We start from the raw sequence: 25095 nt of genomic DNA on the forward strand, positions 1-25095 counted from the left end.
GAAGAATGCTGATTGGCCCACAGGGCTACCAAAATTCATCTTTCAGGTGTGAACTAAAGTTTGGAGACACCGGTGTGTTTTAATTGAACGTCTTACGTCTGCAGACTAAAGGCGATTGTCAGCGCCCATAGGAATTGGGGGTGTTTAGCACTTTATTTTTAGTGGGGGACTTCAATTAACATTTTATTTTGCCAGTTCAGCACTAAGAAAGCATCTGAAGGTAGCTTGTAGTGGAAGAACTTTGGCTAGCAAGATTTGCCTTTTCCCACCCAAGAGAGACTTTTTCAGTCTGTGACTTGGCTGTTCATTCGTTCAGGAACATAACATAGGAAATAGACGTTTCCAGGCCAGAGGAGAAGTGAGTGTCCAGTCCCACCTACCTGCTCTGCCTGATGGCCACGATGAGTGTGGGGTGGGAGGGAGGAGGATGGGCGGGTCAGGGTTGGTGCTCAGTGCCACCAGGTACAGAGACAGAGGCTGGACACTGAACAGCAGGTCCCAAGCCACTGCCCACACTTTCTGCTTTAGGTAGCAAGCTGACCCGAGTGGGGCTGGCACCGGCACGTGCCCTCCACCCACCCGAGTCCATCTCTTAATGTTTCTGGCTGGCCCAGTCCAGGCATCAGGTCAGCCTCCATGGCTGGGACCAAGAAAATGGGCCTCTGCACTGGCTTCTAACTTTTCCCACCTGAAATATCCCTCAGGACCAGCCTGAAACATCACAGGAATCAGGCAGAGTGTTTTGCTGTGTTGCAGAGCACTCCCTTCTGGACCCTTCCTCCCCTCCACGATGCTGTGCTGTCAGCTCTGCCCTCTGCACTTCCGCTGTCTCTCCTGATCACAGGGGACCAACGTCATGACCCGTTGACATGGAGCTGAAAACAGCTGATGAAGCCTGGAAGGCTCTGTGTTCCCTCCCACCCCCTCTCCAAGAGTGTGAGAATGGATGATGGCTTTGCTTAACTCCCTTGTAGGTTTGGTTTTTAGAGCTGATTTTTTTTAATTTTTCGCAGATTTTTCCCCTGTAATAGGTATTGGCTATAGCCTATGGCTTCAGTTTTAATAAGTATGTTTACCTAGGATGAGTGAGAAACTTCTTAAGAAACATTCCCCCCCCCCCCCCCGTAAAAGGAAAGACCTTTATTAAAATGGCAAAATACAAACTTTTTTTAAGTTCTTGTTTTTTTATAGAAATACGGCAAATCACAGGGATATTCAGGAAAGCAGGCGCACTTCGACCTGATGCCTGAATTCCTGTGGTCAGCCAGTGAAGGGCTGCGGGTAAGTCTGCAGTCCCCCCATGCACAGGTCCGACACCAACTTGACCCCTGTATTACTTCTTTGCATGTGTGCAAATGACTAGATTTGGCCAATGGGAATGAGGCAGTGTTTTCTACCTTACGGATTATTATGTTGTTAAATTCAAACAAACCACTGTAGTTAATGATAACTATTTTCTGACTAATGGTTTCAGTCCCTTGGAAAGGTACCCAGAGAGTAGTTTGGGCTCAGGATCCCTCTTCACAACTGGTTGGTTTGTAGAGCACCTTGGACACTCGCAGCAGCTAGCAGACTCAAGAATTCAGAACCGAATGTAGCTACATAATAATAAAACAAGAGACTAATGTGGATAATATGAAGAGGTTAATAACTATAACTTTATAAATAAGAGCGGAAAGGTTGGCTGGAGTTGGATTTTTAAGGGCTGCTTATCTTATGCTGAGTTTAGAGTTCATGTGTTAGGCAGTGGTATACTCTGTGAAGTGTTTTAAGGACAGTATAGTGATGTTTTAGGCATGAGATCCACGTCCCTGCCCTTCCTCATGTATGACGTCAGACCTGCCCTGACTTCGGCCCAAACATAAGGATGACCGCTGGATCTCTGTTCGCTCACGATGGACCATCAGACACTCAAAAGAAATTAATATGAATTGAGAAAAATAGCAAATCTGAGTTTAGGTAGAGTGTCCTTTTTAAAATGTAGATGAAGAATTAATCCTTAGCTTGTTCATAGGAAAGCATCTCCTGTTAAAGGCTGTCATACACGTTGGTGAGTTTTTGAGTTTTTACCCTCTAAAGTGATGGCTCCTTGGGGCACATTTAGCCGCACTCAAGAGTTTGCTTCGTTTTCAAGTGTGGACGTCACCCTCCAATGTGAGATTTTTTTTTTTTGTAGACACACAGGACACCGTCACCACCTTGAGGCTGCACTCCTGTGCACATTCTGTGACCGGAGATAACAGAGCGTCATTCTTTTGGCTCAAGAATAATAATTACTGGAAAAGATCTCATCTTAGCAAGTGTCCCTTTGTCATGGCCTTCTTGTGGCAGAATGTATTTCTTTCTGGCTCAAGTCAGGGGTCTCTATGTGTGTTTTGTTTTTGTTTTTGTTTTTTTATTTAATCTTGTAATGTGGGACCTACAAGCCACTCTCTACATCTAGATGATCTGCTTCAAACCTGGCTTTTGTTCCATGCTTATTCTTTCTGTTTGACTTTTTAAAATGAGGCCTGGCCTTGGTGAGACTTAGTGCAGAGAAAAAGAAAAGGCGAATGAGGCAGTTAGTAATACCAGTCTTCAACCAGTTGAAAAATAAGAGTGGAGTTACAGGTGACCCTTGAAAAGCACAGGTTTGAACTACACAGTTCCACTTACGCTCAGATGGTTTCCCGCAAATACAGTGCCCTAGTGTAAATGTTATTTCGTCTTCCTTATGATTTTCATAGTAACATTTTCTTTTCTCTAGCCTACTTGATTGTAAGAGTCCAGTATATAACACATATACCATACAAAATATGTGTTCATCTGCTGAGTATGTTATCTGTAAGCCTTCCTTCCGGTCACCAGTAGGCTGCTAGTAATTCAGTTTTGTGGGGAGTCAAAAGTTCCACATGGATTTTGGGTTGTGCTGGTGTGGGGGGAGGGTAGCACCTGGGTTATTCAAGCGTCAACTGTACTTGTATGAAAACTGAGGCTAGGGAGAGGTCCAGAAGGTAAGAGGCTGGCCTCTTGGAAGCTGGGACCCCAGAAGGTACAAATACCAACCCTGTCCAGGGCATTTACCTTCTTGGGCATTCCATCACATGTTAGTATTTTCCTCTGCCTTCTAAGAATCCAGGGGGATTTGTGGAAAATACCTGATAGGTTGCCCTCGATTGAACTTTGTAAATATGGGTACAGTAAAGTAAGCACTGGGTTTAGATGAACTGAGAAACTGTAAGTAAACCACTTACATCTGTGATAAATGTTTTCATTGGTGCCATTTTAAACAAGGAACATGCATGCTGTGAATCTTACCAAATGTATTAAGCTGATGTTCTATATCTATTTCCACAGTAAGCTGGTTTGAGGCAATCAGAATTTTAGTGTGTGTGTGTGTGTGTGTGTATACACATGTAATTTAATTACTATTTAATGACCTTAAAGAAATAGTTACAGTCTGGATTAGGATATAGGGAGTAATAATAAAAGCAACCTCAGCGTAAGAAACAGAACATCGTTAATACCTTTGAAACCCAGCCTATCCTTATTTTCCATGCAGCCTCCCTAGATTTGTGTTTATCATTCCCTTACGTTGCTTTATGGTCTGACTATGTAGGGCTGAGACCCTAAACATTTTATTAGATGGATGGTCAGGTTTTTGAGTCATACAGAGCCTTGTCTGTCATTCAGTGTAGAGTGTTCGGCGACTTGCCCTTGAGCTTGAGATCAATGTCTGTGGATAGCTGCACCTCTGGCTGTCCAGCTGTTGAGTATTCCACCCTGTCCAGGGAATGTGAGTAGTTCCCAGCTTCCCTCTCAAAGAAGATTGCAGCCAATGTTCTTGCTTATGGTGTGGTAAACATAAATTCTGTAGGGCATATGCCTAAAAGTAGAGTCCCTGGCTTACTCCCAATGTCAAGGGCTTCTGCATAATGCCAGAATGGTCTTGCCAGTTTAGAAGCTTCCACCAGCCACGTAGAGAGTGATTGCTCCGTGTTCTTGCAAGCAGCTGCTGTCATCGGATATCAAATGTTCTGTCAGTTTCATGGGTATAAAATGAAGTCTCATGGTAGTTATAACTTGCAACTCCAGATGATGAATCCGGTTGAGCATTCTTTCATGTCTGTTGACCATGTTTCCTCTTCTGTGAAACGCTTGTTCACGTGTCTTGCCGACTCGTCTATGAGATTGCTGGTACTTTCTTTCTGTAGGAGTTCCCTGTATCATCCAGGGATCTTTTATTGTCAGATATGTGACATCAGGGTCTTTTCCCATCTTAATTCCTCACTTTGTTTGGGGTGTCTTTTGAAGAACACAGGTTTTACATTTTAATGCGAACAAACTTTTTTCCTGGGGTTTCTGCTTTTTTTTAGATCTTTTTTAAAAAATATTTATTTATTATTATTTTTTTTGAGAGAGAGAGAGAGACACAGTATGAGCAGGGGAGGGGCAGAGAGAGAGGGAGACCCAGAATCTGAAGCAGGCTCCAGGCTCTGAGCTGTCAGCACAGAGCCTGACGCGGGGCTTGAAATCAACGAACTGTGAGATCATGACCTGAGTGGAAGTCAGTCGCTTAACTGACTGAGCAGCCCAGCCGCCCCTTTTTAGATCTTATTTTAGAAATTCTTCCCTACCCCAAGATCAGAAACATATTGTTTTCCATATTTACCTCTCAAAGTTTTAAAGATCTATACCTAAGTATCTTAATCCATCTGGAATAATTTCAATACATGGTATACAATAGGAATCTAGTTGGTTTTTTTTTTTTTCCCTTCTTTGTGGATATCCAGCTATCCTGCACTGATCACTGAACACGTATAGACTCTATATACACCCCATTGATATACAGTGCCTCTCTTGTCATAGTTCATGGTTCCGTATGCGCACGTCAATTTCTGGCACCCAGACTTGTTCTCTTAGGTTTGCCTCATACCAGTACCCTGTTATCTAGCTTTACATTACATTTTGTCGGTTGAGTCAGGTCTCCTTACTTATGTTTTCCAGAAGTGTCTTGCTTTTTTTTGCCCTTCCTCTGCCGTATGAATTTTATAATATGCTTTTTGAGTTACACACACACACACACACACACACACACACACATACACCTGTGAGAATTTTTACTGGAATTGCATACACAGACCCTAAGTGTACAGCTCAGTGAATTTTAACAAATGTATATACCTGTGTAACCGATGCCCCAGACAACATCTTGAGTATTTCTGTCACCCCGGAAAGTTTCCTTGTGTCCCTTTCCATTTGGTCACCCCTTTCTCTCCAAGGTAAACACTGTTCTGATTTCTGTTGCTAGAGATGAGTTTTGCCTACTTCTGAACTTCATATAAATGAAAACATGCAGTATGTGTATACTTTTTTGTTTCATTTGTGTTGTTACCTAGCAGTTGTTTATTCCTTTTTACTTCCAAGTTGTGTGAACACCCCACATAGAAATGGGTACAAATGGGTGAAACTGGGTTGTTTCCTGTTTGGTGCTATTATGAATAAAGCTACTATGCACATTCTCATAAAAGTCTTTTTGCAGATACTGATAGATCCTCAAGAGAACTGGAAACCTTCAGAGTAATATTGTGGAGTAACAGGATAAATGCATGTTTAACTTTATAAAAAACTCACCTGATTTCAAAGTGATGGCACCATTTTGTTTGTTTGTTTGTTTTTTTAATTGAAGTATATTGACACACAATATTATATTAGTTTTAGGTGTGCAACATAATGATTTCACAATTCTGTAATTCGGTACATTACTCAGTGCTCACCATGACAAGTGTGGTCACCATCTGTCACCATGCAACGTTATTACAATATTATTGGCTATATTCCCTATGCTGTACTTTTTCATCCCTTGACTAATGTATTTTGTAAATGGAAGTTTGTACCTCTTAATCCTCATCACCTTTTTCGCCCATCCCCCCCAATCTCCTTCCCTCTAGCAACCACCAGTTTGTTTCACGGTTCTGTCTCTGTGTTTTATGTTTTGGGGAGGGTTGCTTTTGTTCTCTGGTTCCACATGTAAGTGAAATCACATGGTATTCGTCTTTCTCTGTCTGACTTATTTCACTAAGCATAATACCCTCTAGGTCCGTCCATGTTGTCACAAATGGCAAGATAGCATTTCTTACAGCTGACTAATAATATTCCATTATATGTTATATATAATATATGTAAAAGACATTTCTAAAATTTTAGTAATTCTAATAGATTTGTGAGTTTCCATGTAAACAATGATAGCATCTATAAATATTTATAGTGTTGTGTCTTTGTTTTCAGTTTTTTATAATTGTTCCTTTTTAACTGGCAAAGACTCCATGCACAGTGTTGAGTAGAGATGGTGCATTAGTTTGCTGGGCCTGTCGTAACCAAGGACCATAGACTGGGTGGCTTAAACAACATACATTAGGGGCACCTGAGTGGCTCAGTTGGTTGAGTGTCCGACTTCGCATCAGGTCACGATCTCACAGTTTGTGGGCTCGAGCCGCACATCGGGCTCCGTGCCGACAGCTCACAGCCTGGAGCCTGCGTCGGATTCTGTGTCTCCCTCTCTGTCCCTCCCCTGCTCGCACTTTCTCTCTCTCTCTCTCTCTCTCTCTGTCAAAAATAAGTAAACATTAAAAAAAATTAAAAAAAATAAACAACATACATTTATTGCCTCATAGTTCTGGAAGGTAGAAGTCTGAGGTCCTGGTGTCTGAGGGCTCTGAGACACACTATGCTGCAGGCCCTTTCGTCTGTTTCTGGTAGCTCCAGGCGTTCCTGGGCTTATACGTGGCCACCTTCTCCCTGTGTTTTCACGTGTCTTTCCGCTATGTGTGTCCGTTTTGCGTCCAGATTTCCTGTTTATAATGACGCCTGTCACATTGTATTAGGGCTCACCCTAATGACCTCATCTTAACTTGATCATCTGCGAGGACCCTGTTTCCACATAAGGTCCTGTTTGCAAGTAATGGGAGTTAGGACTTTAACACATTTGGGGGGATGTAATCTACCCCAAACAGATGGTAATAGTCTTGTTCCTTGTTCTATGCTTTTTGCCTTTATTTTGGAAATGTGAATTAAACCAACAGATTTTATTACCTTAAGCCAATATCACATGCCATCTTATTCATACTGTGTGTCTGTGTATTCAGTGTGCTAATATTTAATACTTTAGCATGTTGATTTATAAGTGAGAATGATTAGGATTTTCTTTTCTTCCCACGTCCTTATCTGGTTTGGATATTACAGTTCTACTTTATACTGGCTTATAAAATGAAGTGGGATATGTGCTCCCTCCACCCCCCCCCCCTTTTTTTAATTCTCCAGAAGATTTATTATTTAAAACTCGTATTATCTGATTCCTAAATGTTTGGTAGAACTTGCTAAGAGAGCCATATGGACACGGTGCTTGCTTTATGGGACAGGCAGTGTCCATGAAAGCCGAGCGTAGCCGGTGCTCTTGCGTTGCATATAAACTCATCCGAATCAGCTCTCCTGGGCTTCCAGAAGCCTGTCTAACTGTTGTCACAGGTCTTAAGTCAAAAACACGGAAAACATTTCTGAGGCTTATGAGTCTCTGCTGCCCAGCTCGGTATGTAGCCGAAAGAATGGGATTGTCACTTTTGAGCTGAGGTTTAAGAAGCCTAAAGAATCCGAGGCAAGATGCTAAAGCAGGAAGGCCCTTCACCAGTGGCTACAGTCATGAGCATAAAAGACAATTTTCTGTGTACACCTGCACAAGAAAATTAGTATTTTTCCACTAGTGTTTATAAAGACGCTCGCTTGGATTCTGATGTCACCCATGGCGTGTGTATGCTCTCAGTTTGGTGGAAAGTCATTGCTAATGTTTTAATTTTGTTCATTTGGTCATTACATATTGCTTTGCACTGTTACATGCTTCTTTTCCTCGTCCTTTTTCCTTAATAAGATGGGGATACTCCTGGAAAATGGAAGAGTGCCTTTTTGCTCTTGTTGTACACTGAGAAGTGTTTGTTGCATATATAATGGTATCTGTATTTAAACTGTTGCCCATGAATGTACTGATACTTTTAAGTCTCTTTCCCTCACCAGGTCTGTACTGTGCAGTTTTGAAAAAAATATTAAAAAGTTGATCTTTCGGGGTGCCTAGATGGCTCAGTTGGTTAAGCGTCCGACTTCGGCTCAGGTCATGATCTCACGGTCCGTGAGTCTGAGTCCTGCTTCAGGCCCTGTGCTGACAGCTCAGAGCCTGGAGCCTGCTTCGGATTCTGTGTCTCCCTCTCTCTGCTCCTCCCCTGCTTGTACTCTCTCTCTCTCAAAAAATAAATAAACCTTAAAAAAAAAAGTTGATCTTTCAATTAATAACCATTCTTTTAAGGTGACATTCTGTCAGAAAGTTTCAATTTCAAGTCAGTGTGAGATCACATAATAAAGCGTGAATTAAAATCTCTCTGACTTCAACCCCAGCAAGTTGGACTTAATGATAATAAGGAGAAGGATGGCCTATAGTTTATGTTTTCATGATTTCTATTTTAAGTGAGTTTATCCTGTGAGTTAGAGCATGGAGAAAACTTCCTGCTGCATAAAGGAATAAACCACTTGTAAGTATTAGAATGTTACTTTCTCAGCTTTCAGTAAACCCCCATGTGATTCTGTTTCAGCAGCTGTGAAGTTCATAATACAGTGTGGCTGATAATCAGGAAGTTGTGCTTTGGTTCTCCAGGACTTATTTATCCCCTAGTTCCAAGTTTGTGCCCTAAACAACGTCTCCCCAGTTCCCCCACCCCCAGCGTCTGCTAAGAACATTTAACTCTCTGAGTTTGGCTTTTTTAGATTCCACATACAAGTGAGATTGTGCAGTATTTGTCTGTCTTCCTCTGTCTGAGTGATCTCACTTAGCATGATGTCCTCTAGATCCAACTGTGTTGTTACAAATGGCAGGATTGCTTTCTTTTTCGTGGATGAATAATATTCCATTGTATATACGTACACCACACTTTCTTTGTCCATTCCTCAGTTGAAAGATTTTCCTGGCCTGTGAGGGGTAAGTCCCAAATCCCTGGATAGCCTAATGGGGTTCCTTTGAAGGTTACTGTGCTTTTTCCCCTGGCTGCTTTTAGAGTCCTTCCTTTCGTCCTTAAGTTTTGACAGTTTCATTTGTAATGTGTCTTTTTGCATTAATCCCTGGATAGCCTAACGGGGTTCCTTTGAAGGTTACAGTGTTTTTTCCCATGGCTGCTTTTAGAGTTCTTCCTTTCGTCCTTAAGTTTTGACAGTTTCATTTGTAATGTGTCTTTTTGCATTGAGATAATAGGGTGATCTGTTTGCTTTGTGACATTGGATGTCCCAATCTCTCCCTAGGCTTGGGAAATCCTCAGCTATTATTTCTTTAAATAATTTTGTGCTCCTTCCTCTCTCTCCTTCTGAAACTCCAGGTTTTCCAGTATTTGTTCTTTTGAAGGAATCCTATTGATCGCTTAGGCTTTCTTCACTCTTCATTCTCTCCTCTTTGTCTTCCCCTAACTGGGCTGTTTGAGAATCCTCACCCTCTAGCCCATGTTTTCTGGCCTCCGTCCTCCTTACTGCAGATGCTCTGTTGCATTTTTCTTTGTAGAGAGAGAGAGAAAGCACGTGGTCAAGTGGGGGAGAGGGCAGAGGGAGAAAGAGAGAATCTTAAGCAGGTCCACGCTCAGCTCAGAGCCAGTTGCAGGGCTTAATCCTATGGCCCTGGGATCATGACCTGAGCCGAGAGTCAGATGCTCAACCGACTGAACCACCCAGGCACACCGCCCCCCACCCACCCATTGCATTTTTCATTTTACTCACTGAGCTCTTCAGCAGCAGAATTTGTATTGGGTTCTTTTTTAATGATTTCCTTCTCTGGTAAAAATCTCATTTTGATCCTATGTTTTCCCAAAGTTTCATTGAATTGTCTTCCTGAGTTTCCTTTGTAGCTCACTGAGTGTCTTCAGAACAGCTACTTCGAATTTTTTATCAGCTGGCTCACAAATTTCGTGCCTTTGAACTCAGTTTGGAGGGTGGTTATTCCGTCATGGCGTGTTTTCCTGGTTTGTTACGTTCGCTGTCGCTTGGCCTTGCTGCGTTCACATTTGTGGCAGGGGACAGCTTCTTAAATCTGTGCGAGTTGCCTGGAGATGGGGCATTCTGTGCACCATAGATGTCAGTGTTAAGTGGGTTTCCTCTCCGTGTGCGCGCAGATTTCCGCTCTGCTCTTCCTGCTCCCTCTTGTGGCAGGACTCTTAAGCTTTTGTGTCTTTGGTTCTTACAGTCCCACCTGCCGGCTACTGGAAACTTCTCCTTCGTTTTCCCCGAAGGAGGCACTGTAGCTCGCTTGTGGTTTCTCCCTGGCCCACAGGCAGCCCTGTGGTCCGTCTGGGCGGCTCTGTCTACTGAGCTTTCCCTGGTGCTGTATGTGGAGGCACGCACAGAGCCGCTGCTTGGTGGGAGGAGGTGTGGGTCAAGTGCGCAGGCATGGGGTGGGGGGCGCGCCTGGAGACACACTAGTGAGATCCCCGGATGTGGCACTCCCACAGGGCCCCGCTGGACTTCCTGCTGCACACGATACCATTAACGCCCTTTGAAATTCCCATCCGCCTCTCTCCTCTTCCCCTTCCTCCCCGCAGTCATGGACATCCAGCCTCAGTACTATGGGTCCTGCTGGAGAGCAGTGGTGAGCCGCATCTCGCACAGCTGGGGGAGCCGGGCACTCATGCACCACTGTCCGCCCCCCTCCGAGGCAGAGGTTGCCCCCGCCTGATAGATCAGCCCCCTGATTCCGTGGCGGGGCGCAGCCCTGGGAAAGTTTCTCTTAGAGGCTGCCTCTGCTGTGACCGAGCTCAGACTGTTTAGTGTCCGGCTTGCTCCTGCGGCCTGCTGGAATCTCCCCTTGGGAAGGCTGGCCCTCTGCGCATTCTCTCTCGTGTGCCGATCTGCCCGGGTGGGCATTCTGCAGGTTTCTCCCCGGTCACAGCGAGGGGGGCCTCGGTGGGTTTGGTGGCGCCACTGATTCCACAGCCCCTGCTGGGTTCTGGCTGCCTGTTGCTGGATGCGCAAGTGGGTGAGACTTCCCTGGACCCATAGTGGGTGGCGCTAGATCCCAACACCCACCAAGGGGCCTTTGTGCATGGACGTCTAATTTGTTACGGAAAGAGGGGCTGAAAGGAGGAACATCTTAGCCACCATGATGCTGACATCAGTCTCCTGCTTCTTAGAAACTACATTTAATGTTTTTTAAAGGCCTGTTGTAGGGAACTTTAGCAAGACTTGAGGAGCTGTAGTTACCAGGTAGTGAAACACTATTGCATTTCTTCAATACTGTAAAACCGTGACTTTTTAATAAACCAGATGCTTTTCTTATAGCTCTGCCTCTCCCCTGCCTCCTTCTCTGCCCACCCAGTAGTTAGACTAAATATGAGGTGTGTGTTTGTTTTCCTGTATTCTTCACCGCAGATGTGTTTAGTTTATCCCTTGTGTGAAGTGAAGACAGGCTAGAATTATGTATGGACAGTACACCTTTAAAGAGTTACATCGAGGAACTTGCTTCTGAGTGCCCGAGGCCTGTTTCCCATTCCTTCTGCAAAGGGAAAGGTACAATTCACAGTTTCAACAGTAGAATCGCTCTATCTTGCCATTTTATTTATTTATTTGTTTGTTTATTTATTTATTTCTATGTTTACTTTTGAGAGATAGAGACAGCATGGGAGCGGGGGAGGGGCAGAGAGCGAGGGAGACACAGAATCCAAAGTAAGCGCCAAGCTCCGAGCTGTCAGCACAGAACCCGACACGGGGCTTGAACCCACGAACCGTGAGATCACGACCTGAGCCGAAGTTGGACGCCTAACCTGCTGAGCCCCCCAGGCGCCCGTATCTTGCCATTTTAAAGGATAGCCTTTATTAATGAATCAGTGAAGGCAGAAGTGTTCCATAATACTTAGCTTTCACAGACTTACCATTCATTGGTGTTGAAATGGAAAAAAAGATTATCGCCTGGGTTTAGTTTTGTGGTTCTTTTCGGTCATGACAAATGGATGGTAGTGTTAAAAAACTGTTGGTGTCAGAGACTGAAGCCTGCTTTTCCCTCAACCCTGGACTGTCCCTGGGACCCTGTGAGTTCCCTCAGCCCCAGAGAGACGGACACGATTCCTTCTCTGTGGTGCCTTCTGAGCTTCGTGCTTTACTTTCTTGCCTCTTTTCCATAGTCTCTGCGAGGATGAGCTTGCGTAAACGAGTATGAAACTGCCTGGGCTGGAGGAGGTTGTGTGTTGAGTGAGTGTCTGGCTTATGTTTCAGTCTGTCCTTCAGAGGAGATGGACACAGGTTATACGTAGCTAAGGGCAGAAGACAGCATTATTTCATTTCTTGGTGCGCGGCTTGGGAAGTAAAAACTGAAAGTAGGCTGGGGCTCTGAGAGGGATGTATTAAAGATTAGATCACAATCTTGTATCGAGTACTTGCCATGTGCCAGACAGGAAGTATATCGTGTGAGCTGACTTCCTTAAATCTCAAAATACTGTATGGAGGAGGTGCCATTATTACGTTCATTTTACAAACAAGGAAACTGAGGCATGGAGAAGCCGAGTGACTTTCCCAAGGTCACACAGCTAGTAGGGGACAGGAAGATAACTCTGATGGTGTCCAGTGGAAACACCTCATCCCCAGACCTGAGATACCCTCCTCCCTGGGGATTTTACTGACTCAAGGAAAAGGACCGGAATGCAGCTGTTGCTGCCCCTGTAGACGGCGGGGGGGGGGGGGGGGGGGGGTATGAGAAATCATAGCATTCTCCATTCTTTCTCGAATAGTTTCCAGAGGTCTTCCAGCCTTGGCTAGAACGCCTCAAAGGATTAAGGAATTTAGTCTGTCTGGAGGCAGCCCTACTTCTGGGCAGCCTGGAGTGATGGAAAAGTCCACCCAGCCTCTCCTAACTGACTGTACGTTGCTTTGGAACTAGATTTCTCCCTCCTGCTTGAGCAGATCGGGGACCCTGTGTGAGTTGCCTTCCTACTGGCCAAGAGATCAGGGAAAGGCCATCTCACTCATTTCTGCTGCCTTTAGCTTTGTGGCACGTGAAACCAGAGTCCTCTTGAGAGGAGGAAGTAGGAAGGCAGGGATGAGAGGTCGGGGCAGGGTTGAGAGGTCGGGGCAGTCTGTCGTGCAGGGGGAGTCATCTGTGAACTGACAAGTGACCTTCTCACAAACCTGCTAGGTATCCCCCCTCCTTACCTGCCAGACACGGAGATTTGAGGCACGTCTTTACCACTCTGCATGAACACGTTTCCTCGGGGAGCCAGAGAGGGTGCTGGGAAGAACCCAGAGGAGTTCAAGGTGTGGTCCCTGCCTCCATGTTTCTGACAAGATCCGAGGGGCAGTATTTAACCACATGGCATAGTTGCGTCCCACCATTCCCTTAAATGCTAAAAAGGGGCCAGAGCAGCTCAGGGGAAGATTAATGAGGATCATTTTTGCCTTTTTCGAAAACATTTCTGTCGTGTTGTCTCCGGGTGAATACGTGTGCTTGTCTTCCGCCTGCAGGTTCATCTCCCAAGAACAATGAGGAAACTCCGTGTAAATCCCAGCTGGGTTGAGAATGGGCAGGATGGCTTCAATTAGGAGCACACGCGTGTGCTCTCCTGCTGGGGTCTCCCATTTGCCTGGTGGAAGGAGACCAGGAAGGAGAGCTTTTCTTCTCTGCACTGTTTCTTACCAGTGTCGAATGGTTTCCTTTCACTGAGGTTGTAACTGAGGAATCAGGTACATTCCCTGTGACCTGCCATGGTTCTGCTTATTGTTCGTTACCCTGAATTAACCTTCCCTTCCCTCTCCCCGCAGGTCGGCCAGCAGACATGATGAGCACCAAGGCCTTCACGTTGGTCTCTGCCGTGGAGCGGGAGCTGCTGGTAGGTGACAAGGAGCAGGGGCACATCGAATGCGTGGAGTGCTGTGGCAAGAACCTGTACGTGGGCACCAGTGACTGCATCGTCTACCACTTCCTGCTGGAGGAGAGGGCGCAGCCCGCAGGGACAGCCACGTTCTCTGCCACCAAGCAGCTGCACCGGCACCTGGGCTTCAGGAAGCCAGTGAGTGAGCTGCGAGCGGCCTCGGCCCTCAACAGGCTGCTGGTGCTCTGTGACAACTCCATCACCCTGGTCAACATGATGAGCCTGGAGCCTGTCCCCTCGGGGGCTCGCATCAAAGGGGCCGTGGCATTGGCCTTGAACGAGAACCCCGTGAGCGGAGACCCGTTCTGTGTGGAAGTCTGCATCATCTCGGTCAAGCGCAGGACCATCCAGGTGTTCCTGGTGTACGAGGACCGGGTTCAGATCGTTAGGGAGGTGTCGACGCCGGAGCAGCCCCTGGCCGTGGCTGTGGATGGCCACTTCCTGTGCCTGGCTCTGACCACCCAGTACATCATCCTGAACTACAACACGGGCGTCGCCCAGGACCTGTTTCCTTACTGCAGCGACGAGAAGCGACCCATCGTCAAGAGGATCGGGAGACAGGAGTTCCTCCTGGCAGGCCCCGGAGGACTGGGTGAGCCCCCGCCAACCTTCACCTCCCGTCTGTCCGTTCCTTTTGCCGTATCTCCGTGAACCCTTGTGGAGATCCGAGAGGGAGCGGTTAGCTGTGACGATAGATACTACACTCCTAAAGGGTGTTTGCAACACTGAGGATATGTAGCAAGATACAAACAGAACCGCGTAACCAGCATTTGCTACAGCTTCCTTAGATTGTTTTGTGAATGGAGGGTTAATGGAATAAATGGAGGCCCATCATAAAGGAAAGCCAGCCTTATTTCGTGCCAAAGAGGAGCCTGCAGGTGGCTCCGGGGAGAAAATCCCTCAAAGTAAATAACTACCAAATAAGAGTCTGTAAGCCTGCCTTACACGAATTTCTCACGTGTGTGGCTTTGTCAGTGGATTGTTTTTACTTTCCTTTATAAAGAGGAGTTGAGCTCTCTCGGAGGCATTTTCAAATGAGAAAACTTCAGTGCTCTGTCCCCAATTTTATCGACTGCAGTTTGATTCCACCACAGTTTCTTGTAGCTAGCTCCTGAAAAGGGCTCTGTTGTATGGCCTTGCTAATTCTCTGTGCTGCCTAATCGAAATTAAGACTCAGAACGGTTAATGGCATGGGTGGCTTGTACTTTCTTTCTGCCGTGGATGGCTCATTTTAGCGTTAGTGTGCGTCTGGGACATACAGGTGCTGGGGAGGGCGGGTCCCCTGACCGCTGGTACTCGCTAACCATAGTTTGGGTGTAGGTGTCTCATTTCAGGGTGATGGGCACAAACATATTTTCTGGTAACAACAAAAGTTGAGGTCATGAGCTAGTGAGCGTACACTGGCTGATTTTTAGGTTTTTAAACAGATTTTATTTTTTTTAATTTTTTATTAAAAATTTTTTTTTTAACATTTATTCATTTTTGAGAGACAGACACAGAGAGAGTGCGAGTGGGGGAGGTGCAGAGAGAGAGGGAGACACAGAATCCGAAGCAGGCTCCAGGTTCTCAGCTGTCAGCACAGAGCCCGACGCGGGGCTCGAACCCACGAACCGTGAGGTCACGACCTGAGCCAAAGTCAGACGCTCAACCGACTGAGCCACCCAGGCACCCCAACGGATTTTATTTTTTAAGGAAATTTGGGGTTCACAGCAAGACTGAACAGAGAGTACAGAGTTCCCATATGCCCACTGCCCCCATACGTGCACATCCTCCTGCACTATCCACATCCCCCTCCAGAGTGGTATACTTACGATAATGGATGAATCTACACTGATACATTAACATCACCCAAAGTCCACGTTTACATTGGGGTTCACTCTTGGAGTTGTACATTCTATTGGTTTGGGCAAATGGAGCCATCTTTATGGTGCCATGCAGAGTATGTTCATTGTCTTTAAAACCATCTGTACTGCACCTGTCCATCCCCTCACCCCCAGCCTCTGGCAACCACTGATCTTTCCAGAGTGTCATACAGCATGTTACCTTTCCACATTGGTTTCTTTCGCTTAGTAGTATGCATTGAAGGTTCCTCCGTGGCTTTTCATGACTTGATAGCTCAAATTTTTACTTTCTGGGAAAAAATTCTTTATCCCAACCACCTTCTTCTTTAACAAAAATTTCAATTTTAATGAAAAAAAGTTGTATTATGGAAAGCCTACATAAATATATATAGTAAAGAGAATATTATAATGAACTCAAATGTACCCATTCCTTGCTAGTTGTTTGATTTATGCACCTGACCGTTTCCTCTGCTCGATTATCCTAGCATCCTGGGCATCATAGCACTTTACCTATAAACCTTTCAGTATGTAGTTCTAAGTCACTTAAAAAAGGAAAAAAGAGGGGCGCCTGGTGGCCCAGTAGGTTGAGCGTCCGACTTCGGCTCAGGTCATGATCTCGCGGTCCGTGAGTTCGAGCCCCGTGTCGGGCTCTGTGCTGACAGCTCAGAGCCTGGAGCCTGCTTCGGATTCTGTGACTCCCTCTCTCTCTGCCCCTCCCCCACTCATGCTCTGTCTCTCTCTCTCTCTTTCAAAAATAAATAAACATTGAAAAAAAATTTTTAAAAAAAGGAAAAAAGAGGGGCGCCTGGGTGGTTTAATTGGTTAAGCGTCCAACTTCGGGACATGATCAGGTCATAATCTCACTCACAGTTCATGAGTTTGAGCCCCGTGTCGGGCTCTGTTCTGCTTTGGGTTCTGTGTCTTCCTCTCTCTGTGCCCCTCCCCTGTTCACACTCTGTCTCTCTCTCTCAAAAATAAATAAACATTAAAAAATTTAAAAAAAGAAAGAAAGCCACAACACCATTACATACCTAAAAATTTTTAACAGTAATTCCTTAATATCATCAAATATCAAGGCATGCCATATTTCTCCTGTTGGTTACATATATGCAGAGAAACATGTAAATACCTATCTACATAAATTTATGTTTTAAGTATATGTTTATTTTTCAGCTTGATTGAATCAGATTCTGCATGAGGCCAGTATACTGCAGTTGACTGATGTGTTAAGCTTCTCTTGGTCTGTGAGTCCTCTTCCCTCCTTCCTTTTGATTTTTCCTTAATTTTTTGTTGAAGAGGTTGGATCATTTCACCTATAGCATCCCACGGCCTGCATTCTGATGATTGTAACCCCTTATATTGTTTACTACGTCAGGCTGACCTTCATGTTTCCTGCCAGCCTGTACTTAGGATGACAGGTTTTATCAGATTCAAGTGTTTTTTATTGCTTGTTTTGGGGAGAGAAAAGGCTTCGTGGTGGGACTTCCATACGGTTGTGTAGTTTCTTTTTTTCTCTCCGTGATGTCAGTAGCTATTGATGAGTGAGATGTAGATCCTTAAATCATGGCGGGGGCGGTTGCTAAATGGCAACATTCTGTTTCTGTCCATTCCTCCTCCATACCTTAACTAGATTGCTTCAGTGAGGAAAAACTTCTTGTATTTGGTCGCCCCCAGGTACATTGTGTAAGACAGGCAGAACAAGAAGGTGATCCCTTCTCTTCCAGAATGACACTTTAAAAAGTATCATTACGCTTCATGGATTCAGACCCATATGGTACGTTTCATCTATCTGTGCTTGGTGGGGGTTTATCCAGGTTGACTGCTGAGCCCCCTTCACATGACCCTGGAACTTTGATGTCTTCCTTGCCTTCTGGTGTGACAAGGGGTTCCAGGTTCATTTTGTGCATTTCCTGCCCTAGATCTGGTTTCAGCCATTTCTCTAAGGACCCCTGATGTTTAGAGACCACAGTCTGGGTGCTAGAGCTGCTTGTTGTGCATTGTTTTGAGGTCTCTTCAGTGGACAGGGTTAGAAGGATGCATTTTTTTAACGGTAAAGTCCATTCTGAGATCCTATTGATAGAACCACTTCAGGGCTGCAAGGGCATTGACCTCATCTGTCTCTATTCTTGTATCTCCTTTCAACCACACCAAAAATCTTAGTAAACCCCTAGCCCGACATGGCTGTTCCTTTGATTTATCTCACAGGACACACAACAGAATGACAATACTGACACCATTGCTCCCGTAGTGTAATGGCTGGAAAAAGTTTGATTGTTATAGTTCTTTGTGTTCTCAGGGTAGGGCATATATAACCTGTCAGGAATGTACAGTCACATCACTGTGTTCTAAAGTCCCTTGGAAGAGTTCCCCTCTGTGTGGTTATGCCACCACCTGCATATACAGTTCGATTAATTTGTTTTATTTTACTTTGGATATTTAGGAATTGCTTTATTTTATTTTATATTTTTACATGTAAATATTTATAAGGTTGCAGCTCAGGTGGATGCAGCAGGGTATATTCAGAGAACTGCTATCCTGTCTCCTTCACTTACTCTCTTCTTCTCCCGTAGGTAACTTTTATTTTTAGGGTTTATCCTTTCATTTTTAAGGGAAAAATACAAACAGATGTGTAAACATTTGCATCTCCCTCCTTCTTGGCTTTTTTATTTTATTTTAATGTATTTTGGAGATCCTTTTGCCCTATAACACAGAAATATTCCTCATTTCACAGTTGCATGCTCCTTAGTCGTGTGGGGGCACCATGGTTGTTTTAAATCCCCTATTGGGGCATATGGGTTTTTGCCAGTTTTATGGTATTAATAAGGACTTATCTTTTTGTATTTTCCTGATGGATCTATGGGAATGCCTTCTATAAGTAGGATCATTGAGTCAAAGTAGATATGCATGTGACTTTTGCTAGGTATCGCCATATTCCTTTGATTAGAGATTGTCCCATTTTCTAGGGCGCCTGGGTGTCTCGGTTGAGCGTCCGACTTCAGCTCAGGTCATGATCTCACAGCTCGTGAGTTCAAGCCCCACGTCGGGCTCTGTGCTGACAGCTTGGAGCCTGGAGCCTGCTTCAGATTCTGTGTCTCCCTCTCTCTCTGCCCCTAACCCACTCACATTCTGTCTCTGTCTCTCTCAAAAATAAATAAACATTAAAAAAATTTTTTTTTAAAAGATCGTCCCATTTTCTGTTCTCCCCAGCAACATATGATGATGCCTGTTTCCCCTCAGCTCTGCCAACAGAGTGGAGTATGTTGTCAGATTTTTGTGTTTTTCCCAGTCTGGACATAAGAAATGGGATCTCAATGTAGTTAATTGCATTTCTCCTATTAGGAGCAAGAGTGAACATTTTTCATACATTTAAGAGTCATTTGCATTTCTTTTGATGGGAATTATCTGTTCTTTTCTTTCCCCATTTATTTTGTGTTCTTTACGTATTTAGATACCAACCTGTCTGGTGTATGTTTCAAATATTTGTTTACAGTTTTTGGTACATAAAAGCTTTTCTTCAACATTTCTATATAATCAAATGTATTAACCTTGTTTTTCACTTTATTGCTTCTTGATTTTGAGTCATAATTAGACAAGAACTCTATCACTGAGCCACCAATCCAAGCAATTTTGAGTCATTGTTAGAGGTTTCCTTCTCTTCTGGTTATGGACAGATTTACCCATGTTTTCTGCTAGTACTTTTATGGCTTCCTTTTTTTTTTTTATAGGCAGAGTATAAGGAATGGATTCAATTTTATCTTTTTCTGTATGACTGTCTGTTACGTCCACAAACTGATGGCAGAACCCACCTTCTATCACTGATTTAGGCAGCTGCCTTTAATGTACTCTCAATCTATGCCACTGGGCCTGTCTCTGGATTTTCTGTTTTGTTCTGTCAGTGTGTTTGCCTGCTTATAAACCAGTAGCTGACTGTTTCTGTTATAAAGGCTTTATAGTGAAAACATTTGACTAGTGTCACTTGTAAGTGCTTTCATACGTTACCTGTATACAGCTTCTGTATACGGCACAGCCATCACACCATCGTTACGTGACTTCAGAAACTGAGTTCAAATAAATGAGTGTAATGACTGCAAATGCACCTTTCAACATGTGAAAGCCATATATTTTCATTTTGCTCTCGTTTCTCCCTGAAGACGGTATGTGCTCACCCCCCGTGTCCTGAGAAACCACTCTTCCCTTTTTGTGTTAGCTTACATCTTCCCATTTTCAGCAATATTTGGTTGAAATTTTCATACTGTGATTGAGCACTGTCACTTTCAACTCTGTATTTTGCTAATCCTTCTTGGAAAATGCAGATGGTTTAGCTACTCCTGACTCCATGTGGCCCCCTCCCCGCTCCCAGCTCAGAGAAGGGGGTCCTCTGACATTTAAAGGGTGCACAAGTTGAAAATAATGCTTTTTTTAAAAAGATGTACAATTTACACATTTGTTACATTTGCACTTGACTCTGACAATATAGAGACAGTAGAATTTGTCACCTGCTTAGCAAGTGTATAATTTGTGTTAATGACAGTGCCTTCTGTTCCTACGTGGTTTTGTGGCACCTTATGCTGTTTGACCTGGGCCCCTCAATTGCCAGTTCTTGCTCTGCTCTTTTATTCTAGTGATGTCTTCTGCTTTTTGGGTGTGTAGAAGCCTTTGTTCTTGGCCTCTGGTTTCTGCCCTTTTCATTTCGAGAACATTCATGTCAGGGCCTCTGCGCTGCATACTTCCCAGGTCGGGCGATACCCAGACTAAGCAGGAAATGCAGTCACCCGGATTTAATGCCAAGATGAGGCTGGACCACGTCTTGCTGTCCACGTTCCCACGAGAGTGTGCTGTTCAGAACACGGTTACTTGACAGGAAGTTTCGCAGCATCTCAGGCTCGCTGTATGCTGGTCCCTCCGGGGGGTTACGTTGGCCAAGTGCCTGGCTGAGTGGCGTGCCAGCACCTATGCCCTTGGGTTCTTTTCAGCTGGCTGGCTCTCAACACACCGAAAAGTCAGGATAGTGCTAACTGAATTTCCTCCTCCAAAGCTAAGTCCTCATTCCAGATTCTTCATGCTTCCCAGAGCTCTGCACCTCGGGTTTCTCTCCAGCATTTTTTAATGCTGGCTGAATACTTGGGCGATGCAGCTGGTGGGCCAGTTCAGACTGTAATTATGTCCTCTCTGTTACTGTAAAACAGTGGAAACGCCAAACCCCGTGCCTTCGGTCCCAAGTTCGTCTACCTCTGGGACAGTAGCAGACAGCTCTTACTGATCGGTTCCGCCTTCTAGCTCTGAGTTTTCTCGGTGGAGTTTTCCGTGTCTCCACTGAACTCCTGACTTCTTACCTGCTTTGGAAAGAGCTGAGATCAAAGGGGCCTCACCAGCCTCAGGAGCAGCCAGCCCTTGGTTGCGCTCTGCAGAGACGTTTTCTGGTTTCTGTCCTGTCCTCCTGTATTCTGCTGTGGCTTTGGATGTGCTCAGTGCACCAATTTGTTCCCCTTCAGGAAGCATGCTGCTATCGTCCGAGAAAGCGCTGAAACCCCAGTCTCCCCTCTCCCAGAAGTCTGTGACCTTGAGTTTGTGAAGTGCAAACATCGCCTCCTACCCGCATCCTAATCTCTGTTTCATTTTAGACTCCACGTGGTCGTGTTAATCCCGAGGCCAACAGCCGCATGGTGGCCCTTGACTCACCTTCTGTCTTGTTCCCACTGAGTCAGATGCCAGGTTCCCTGATTCAGCTCTGGAAGTCACTTCCCCTCCGTTTTGCCCCAGTGCTGGGCTGACCGAGACCTCCTTCCTGGTGGTGGGCAGCCGCCTGGCCTCCCCTGGGTCCGGCTCCTTGCACACAGCCCCCGTCCCCACTCCTGCCAGGTTGGCCTTCCGAAGCACCTGTGACGTGTGACAAACACGTTTTGTTATTTATCGCTTTACTGTTCAGCCTGACTACAGCCCGCACGTCCCATTCCAACCCCGACTTGACTTTCCGACAGGGTTCACCCTGTTCTGGCGACACATGCCCTCCCCCACTGCTGCCCCCTGTCCCGGTCACCTTCCTGGTGCAGGCTGCTGTTTGATCGCTGGGCTCTGTCTACACTTGAACTCTGTCAGCACTCAGAAAGCTTTTTACACCTTTCTGTGCCCTGGTCTTTATCTCCTGTGTGGTAATTTTTATTTTACGAATTTCCCTGTACCCCTTCACCACTTGTGAATCCTTGAAACGCTGGTCTATCACTTGGTAGCTATCTCTGTGCTCCATGTAGTAAGAGTTCACTGAATTGAAATCGCTACTTTGTGTTTGCCCTTTTTTTATATCCACAGTTAATAGGTGAGCTTTCTTCTCTGTGCGTGATGCGCTCAGCCAGAGCCACGTATTCTTTTAATGTGTTATATACTCAATTTTATGCTGTTACTAAAAACACTGCAGTGACCATCTTGGTACTTACTAATTGGCGCTAGATTTAAGAGTAGAATCAATTAAAGTGTAAGTGTATACTCAGGGGCTCCTGGGTGGCTCAGTCGGTTGAGTGTCCGACTTCAGCTTAGGTCATGATCTCACAGTTCACAAGTTCGGGCCCCACATCGGGCTCTGTGTGGACAGCTCAGAGCCTGGAGCCTGTTTCGGATTCTGTGTCTCCCTCTCTCTCTGCCCCTCCCCCACTTGAGCTCTGTCTCTCTCTGTCTCTCAAAAATAAAGAAAAATAATTAAAAAATTTTTTTCAATAAAACAAAGGGTAAGTGTATATTCAGTTTTGGTAGATAATGCCAAATTATTCTCCACAGTGTGTTTTCCTTATAGCAATACTGGTGTTATCAGTCTGTAACCTTTAGCCAATCTGATGGATAAAAGTTGTTTTTTGACTGCTTTTTTTTTTTTTCATTTAAATTTGTGCCCCTGGTTATTAATGAATATGAAAATCTCTTTGTGAATTTACCAGCCATTTGCATTTTTTGTCTTTTGTGAATTACTAATTTATAGCCTCTCTTTCTGTGTTTAGTCTTTTTCTTTTTTTTTTTAAATGTTTATTTTATTTATTTTTGAGAGAGAGAGAAAGAGAGAGAGTGAGAGTGTGAGGGGGAGTGGAAGAGATACAGAGAGGGAGAAAGAGAATCCCAAGCAGGCTCCATGCTGTTCGTGCAGAGCCTGATGTGGGGCTCGAACTCACAAACCGTGAGACTATGACCTGAGCCGAAACCAAGAGTCGCACACTCAACCGACTGAGCCACCCAGGCGCCCTGAGTTAGTCTTTTTCAAAATGATCTTTGGAGACTTTGGAGGGTCAAAGGGAAATATGTAAGGTCAGAATGGTTTACCTTAGGCAGTTGTAACTCCTTAGTGGGACACATAACACACACACACACACACACACACACACACACACACATACACACACACAGTAGGCTTAGTGTATTATCCTCTTTTTAAAAAAATAATTTTTTAATATTTCTTTTTTGAGAGAGAGAGTGCAGGTGGGGCAGAGGCAAAGAGAGGGGGACAGAGGATCCAAAGCAGGCCCTCCACTGAGAGCAGCGAGCCCAGTATGGGGCTTAAACCCATGAACTGCAAGAGCCTGACCTGAGCCAAAGTTGGACACTCAACCCACTGAGCTACCCAGGCACCCCAGTGTTCTATCCTCTTGTCAGAGTTTCGGTTCTTGCTACCACTTGCCCAGAGCCCGTAAGTAGCATGTTAAGCAGAGCCCAGCAGTGTTCAGAGCAGCGTCGTTCTTCATGGAGGGCCTCAGCATGTGTCCGTTGAGAGCAGGGCACATACACCCCTGTGGGTCCTGCGTGATACCCATTTTCAGCAAGCGCCTAATTTAGAGGAACAGAGCTATGTCTGTACTTGGTTGGCTGCAGTATGTTTCAGTCTTTGTAACTACAGAAAATTTAGGTGAGTTGACGATTTCATGGGTTTAGGAATTTTGCTCATATGGTATAGTTGAGATATTTCCCCTTGTCCTTAATCTTAAAGCTGTCTCCAGATCTCTTCCTGGGTCTCCCCTGCCCTCTCTCCATCCTGTCTAGTAGAAACCATTTGTCGTTTGCAGTAGCAGCTGACGATTTGCAGGCACCAGCATGCTATTTTAAAGGTGTTTTATGTCAACTTGTTTGAAAACCAAGTTAAAATGAATTGACTTTCCTTCGTGAATGTATTAATTTTGGTAAACCCAGTATCTGTGGACTGTATATGTGTAGCTCATTTAGAAATGGCTAGTTTGGTGCTTTATGTACAAGACAGATAAGCAGTCATTTGACGTGGAACTTACAAACACTTAACAGCAGTCTGTCTCGAAGTGCAAATCTGGTTCTCTCCCTGCATTGTAGAGTATGTATGTCCAGTAGTAGCCTTCAGCTCTGAGCAGGGCCAGCTCCTTATGGGACACCTTGTGGAGTGCCTGGCACATAGTAGGAGCTCAATAAATATCTGAGTGACAGTGTTCAGTATTCATTTGACAAGGAAGAGCTGTAACTTAGAGATGCAAGCCAGTTGGAAGACTGGATATGAGAGAGAGCTTGCGAAGCTGCTTAAATTGTTTGGAGGTAACTTTTTCCCCACAGATGATGACATGTGCTTTATATACCTTCATGTGGGTATATGTAAACTTTTTTCAAGTTCATCTTTTAAAATTGTATTTTAAAGAGAGAAAGAGAGCTTAAGCGGGGGAGAGGGACAGAGGGGGAGAGAGAGAGAGAGAGAGAATGAGAGAGAATCTCAAGCAGCCTCCACGCTCAGCACAGAGCCCAACACAGGGCTCAGTCCCACCACCCTGGGATCATGACCTGAGCCGAAATCAAGAGTCAGTCGCTCAACCGACTGAGCCACCCAGGCGCCCCTAAGTTCATTTTAAGTTAGAAGTAAATACAAGGTAGACATTCAGGGGAAGGTGGTTTTCTACACAAAAATGAAGCCATGTAGGGGTTTTCACACCTGCAGCGTAGGACATCATCCTTCCTCTCCTGAAATATAACGAAGGAGAGGGTGGTGTGCGTTCCGCGTCCAGACACGTCTACGGACAGAAAAAAATGCCGTACTTATTTGGAGGTCCGACTGACCCTTCCTATTTTTATAGGCATGTTTGCCACGGTTGCCGGTATATCTCAGCGAGCCCCCGTGCACTGGTCGGAGAACGTGATTGGGGCAGCCATCTGCTTCCCGTATGTCATAGCTCTGGATAACGAATTCATCACGGTGCACAGCATGTTGGACCAGCAGCAAAAGCAGACCCTGCCCTTTAAGGAGGGCCACATTCTCCAGGATTTTGAAGGTACCACTTTACACAGAAATCATAATGGAATTTCGTTATCAACCCTCTTGTGACATTTCTACAGTAAACGTTATTAAGGGTCCATCGGAG

At 45.0% G+C, this 25095-nt stretch overlaps 1 protein-coding gene and 1 non-coding gene across 10 annotated transcripts in view; one reads left to right on the forward strand and one right to left on the reverse strand.

Moving 5' to 3' along the window:
- Positions 1–25095, forward strand: part of TGFBRAP1 (transforming growth factor beta receptor associated protein 1) — a 69036-nt gene that overhangs the window by 12658 nt on the left and 31283 nt on the right. For 4 of the 9 annotated variants that reach the window (XM_042981070.1, XM_042981073.1, XM_042981069.1 and 1 more), the window contains 2 exons: positions 13801–14502; positions 24811–25005. In XM_042981070.1, the coding sequence (XP_042837004.1) occupies positions 13801–14502; positions 24811–25005 (897 nt within the window). Of the gene's footprint in view, positions 1–13027; positions 13297–13503; positions 13723–13800; positions 14503–24810; positions 25006–25095 lie in introns of those variants that run through there. The other 5 variants (XM_042981072.1, XM_042981071.1, XM_042981076.1 and 2 more) reach the window with 3 other exon arrangements.
- On the reverse strand, positions 15493–15577 carry TRNAQ-UUG. Its single transcript has one exon. It is a non-coding gene; the product is annotated as a tRNA-Gln (tRNA).

The sequence above is a fragment of the Panthera tigris genome, chromosome A3 (genome assembly GCF_018350195.1).
Source record: "Panthera tigris isolate Pti1 chromosome A3, P.tigris_Pti1_mat1.1, whole genome shotgun sequence".
Classification (NCBI taxonomy): Eukaryota; Metazoa; Chordata; class Mammalia; order Carnivora; family Felidae; genus Panthera; species Panthera tigris.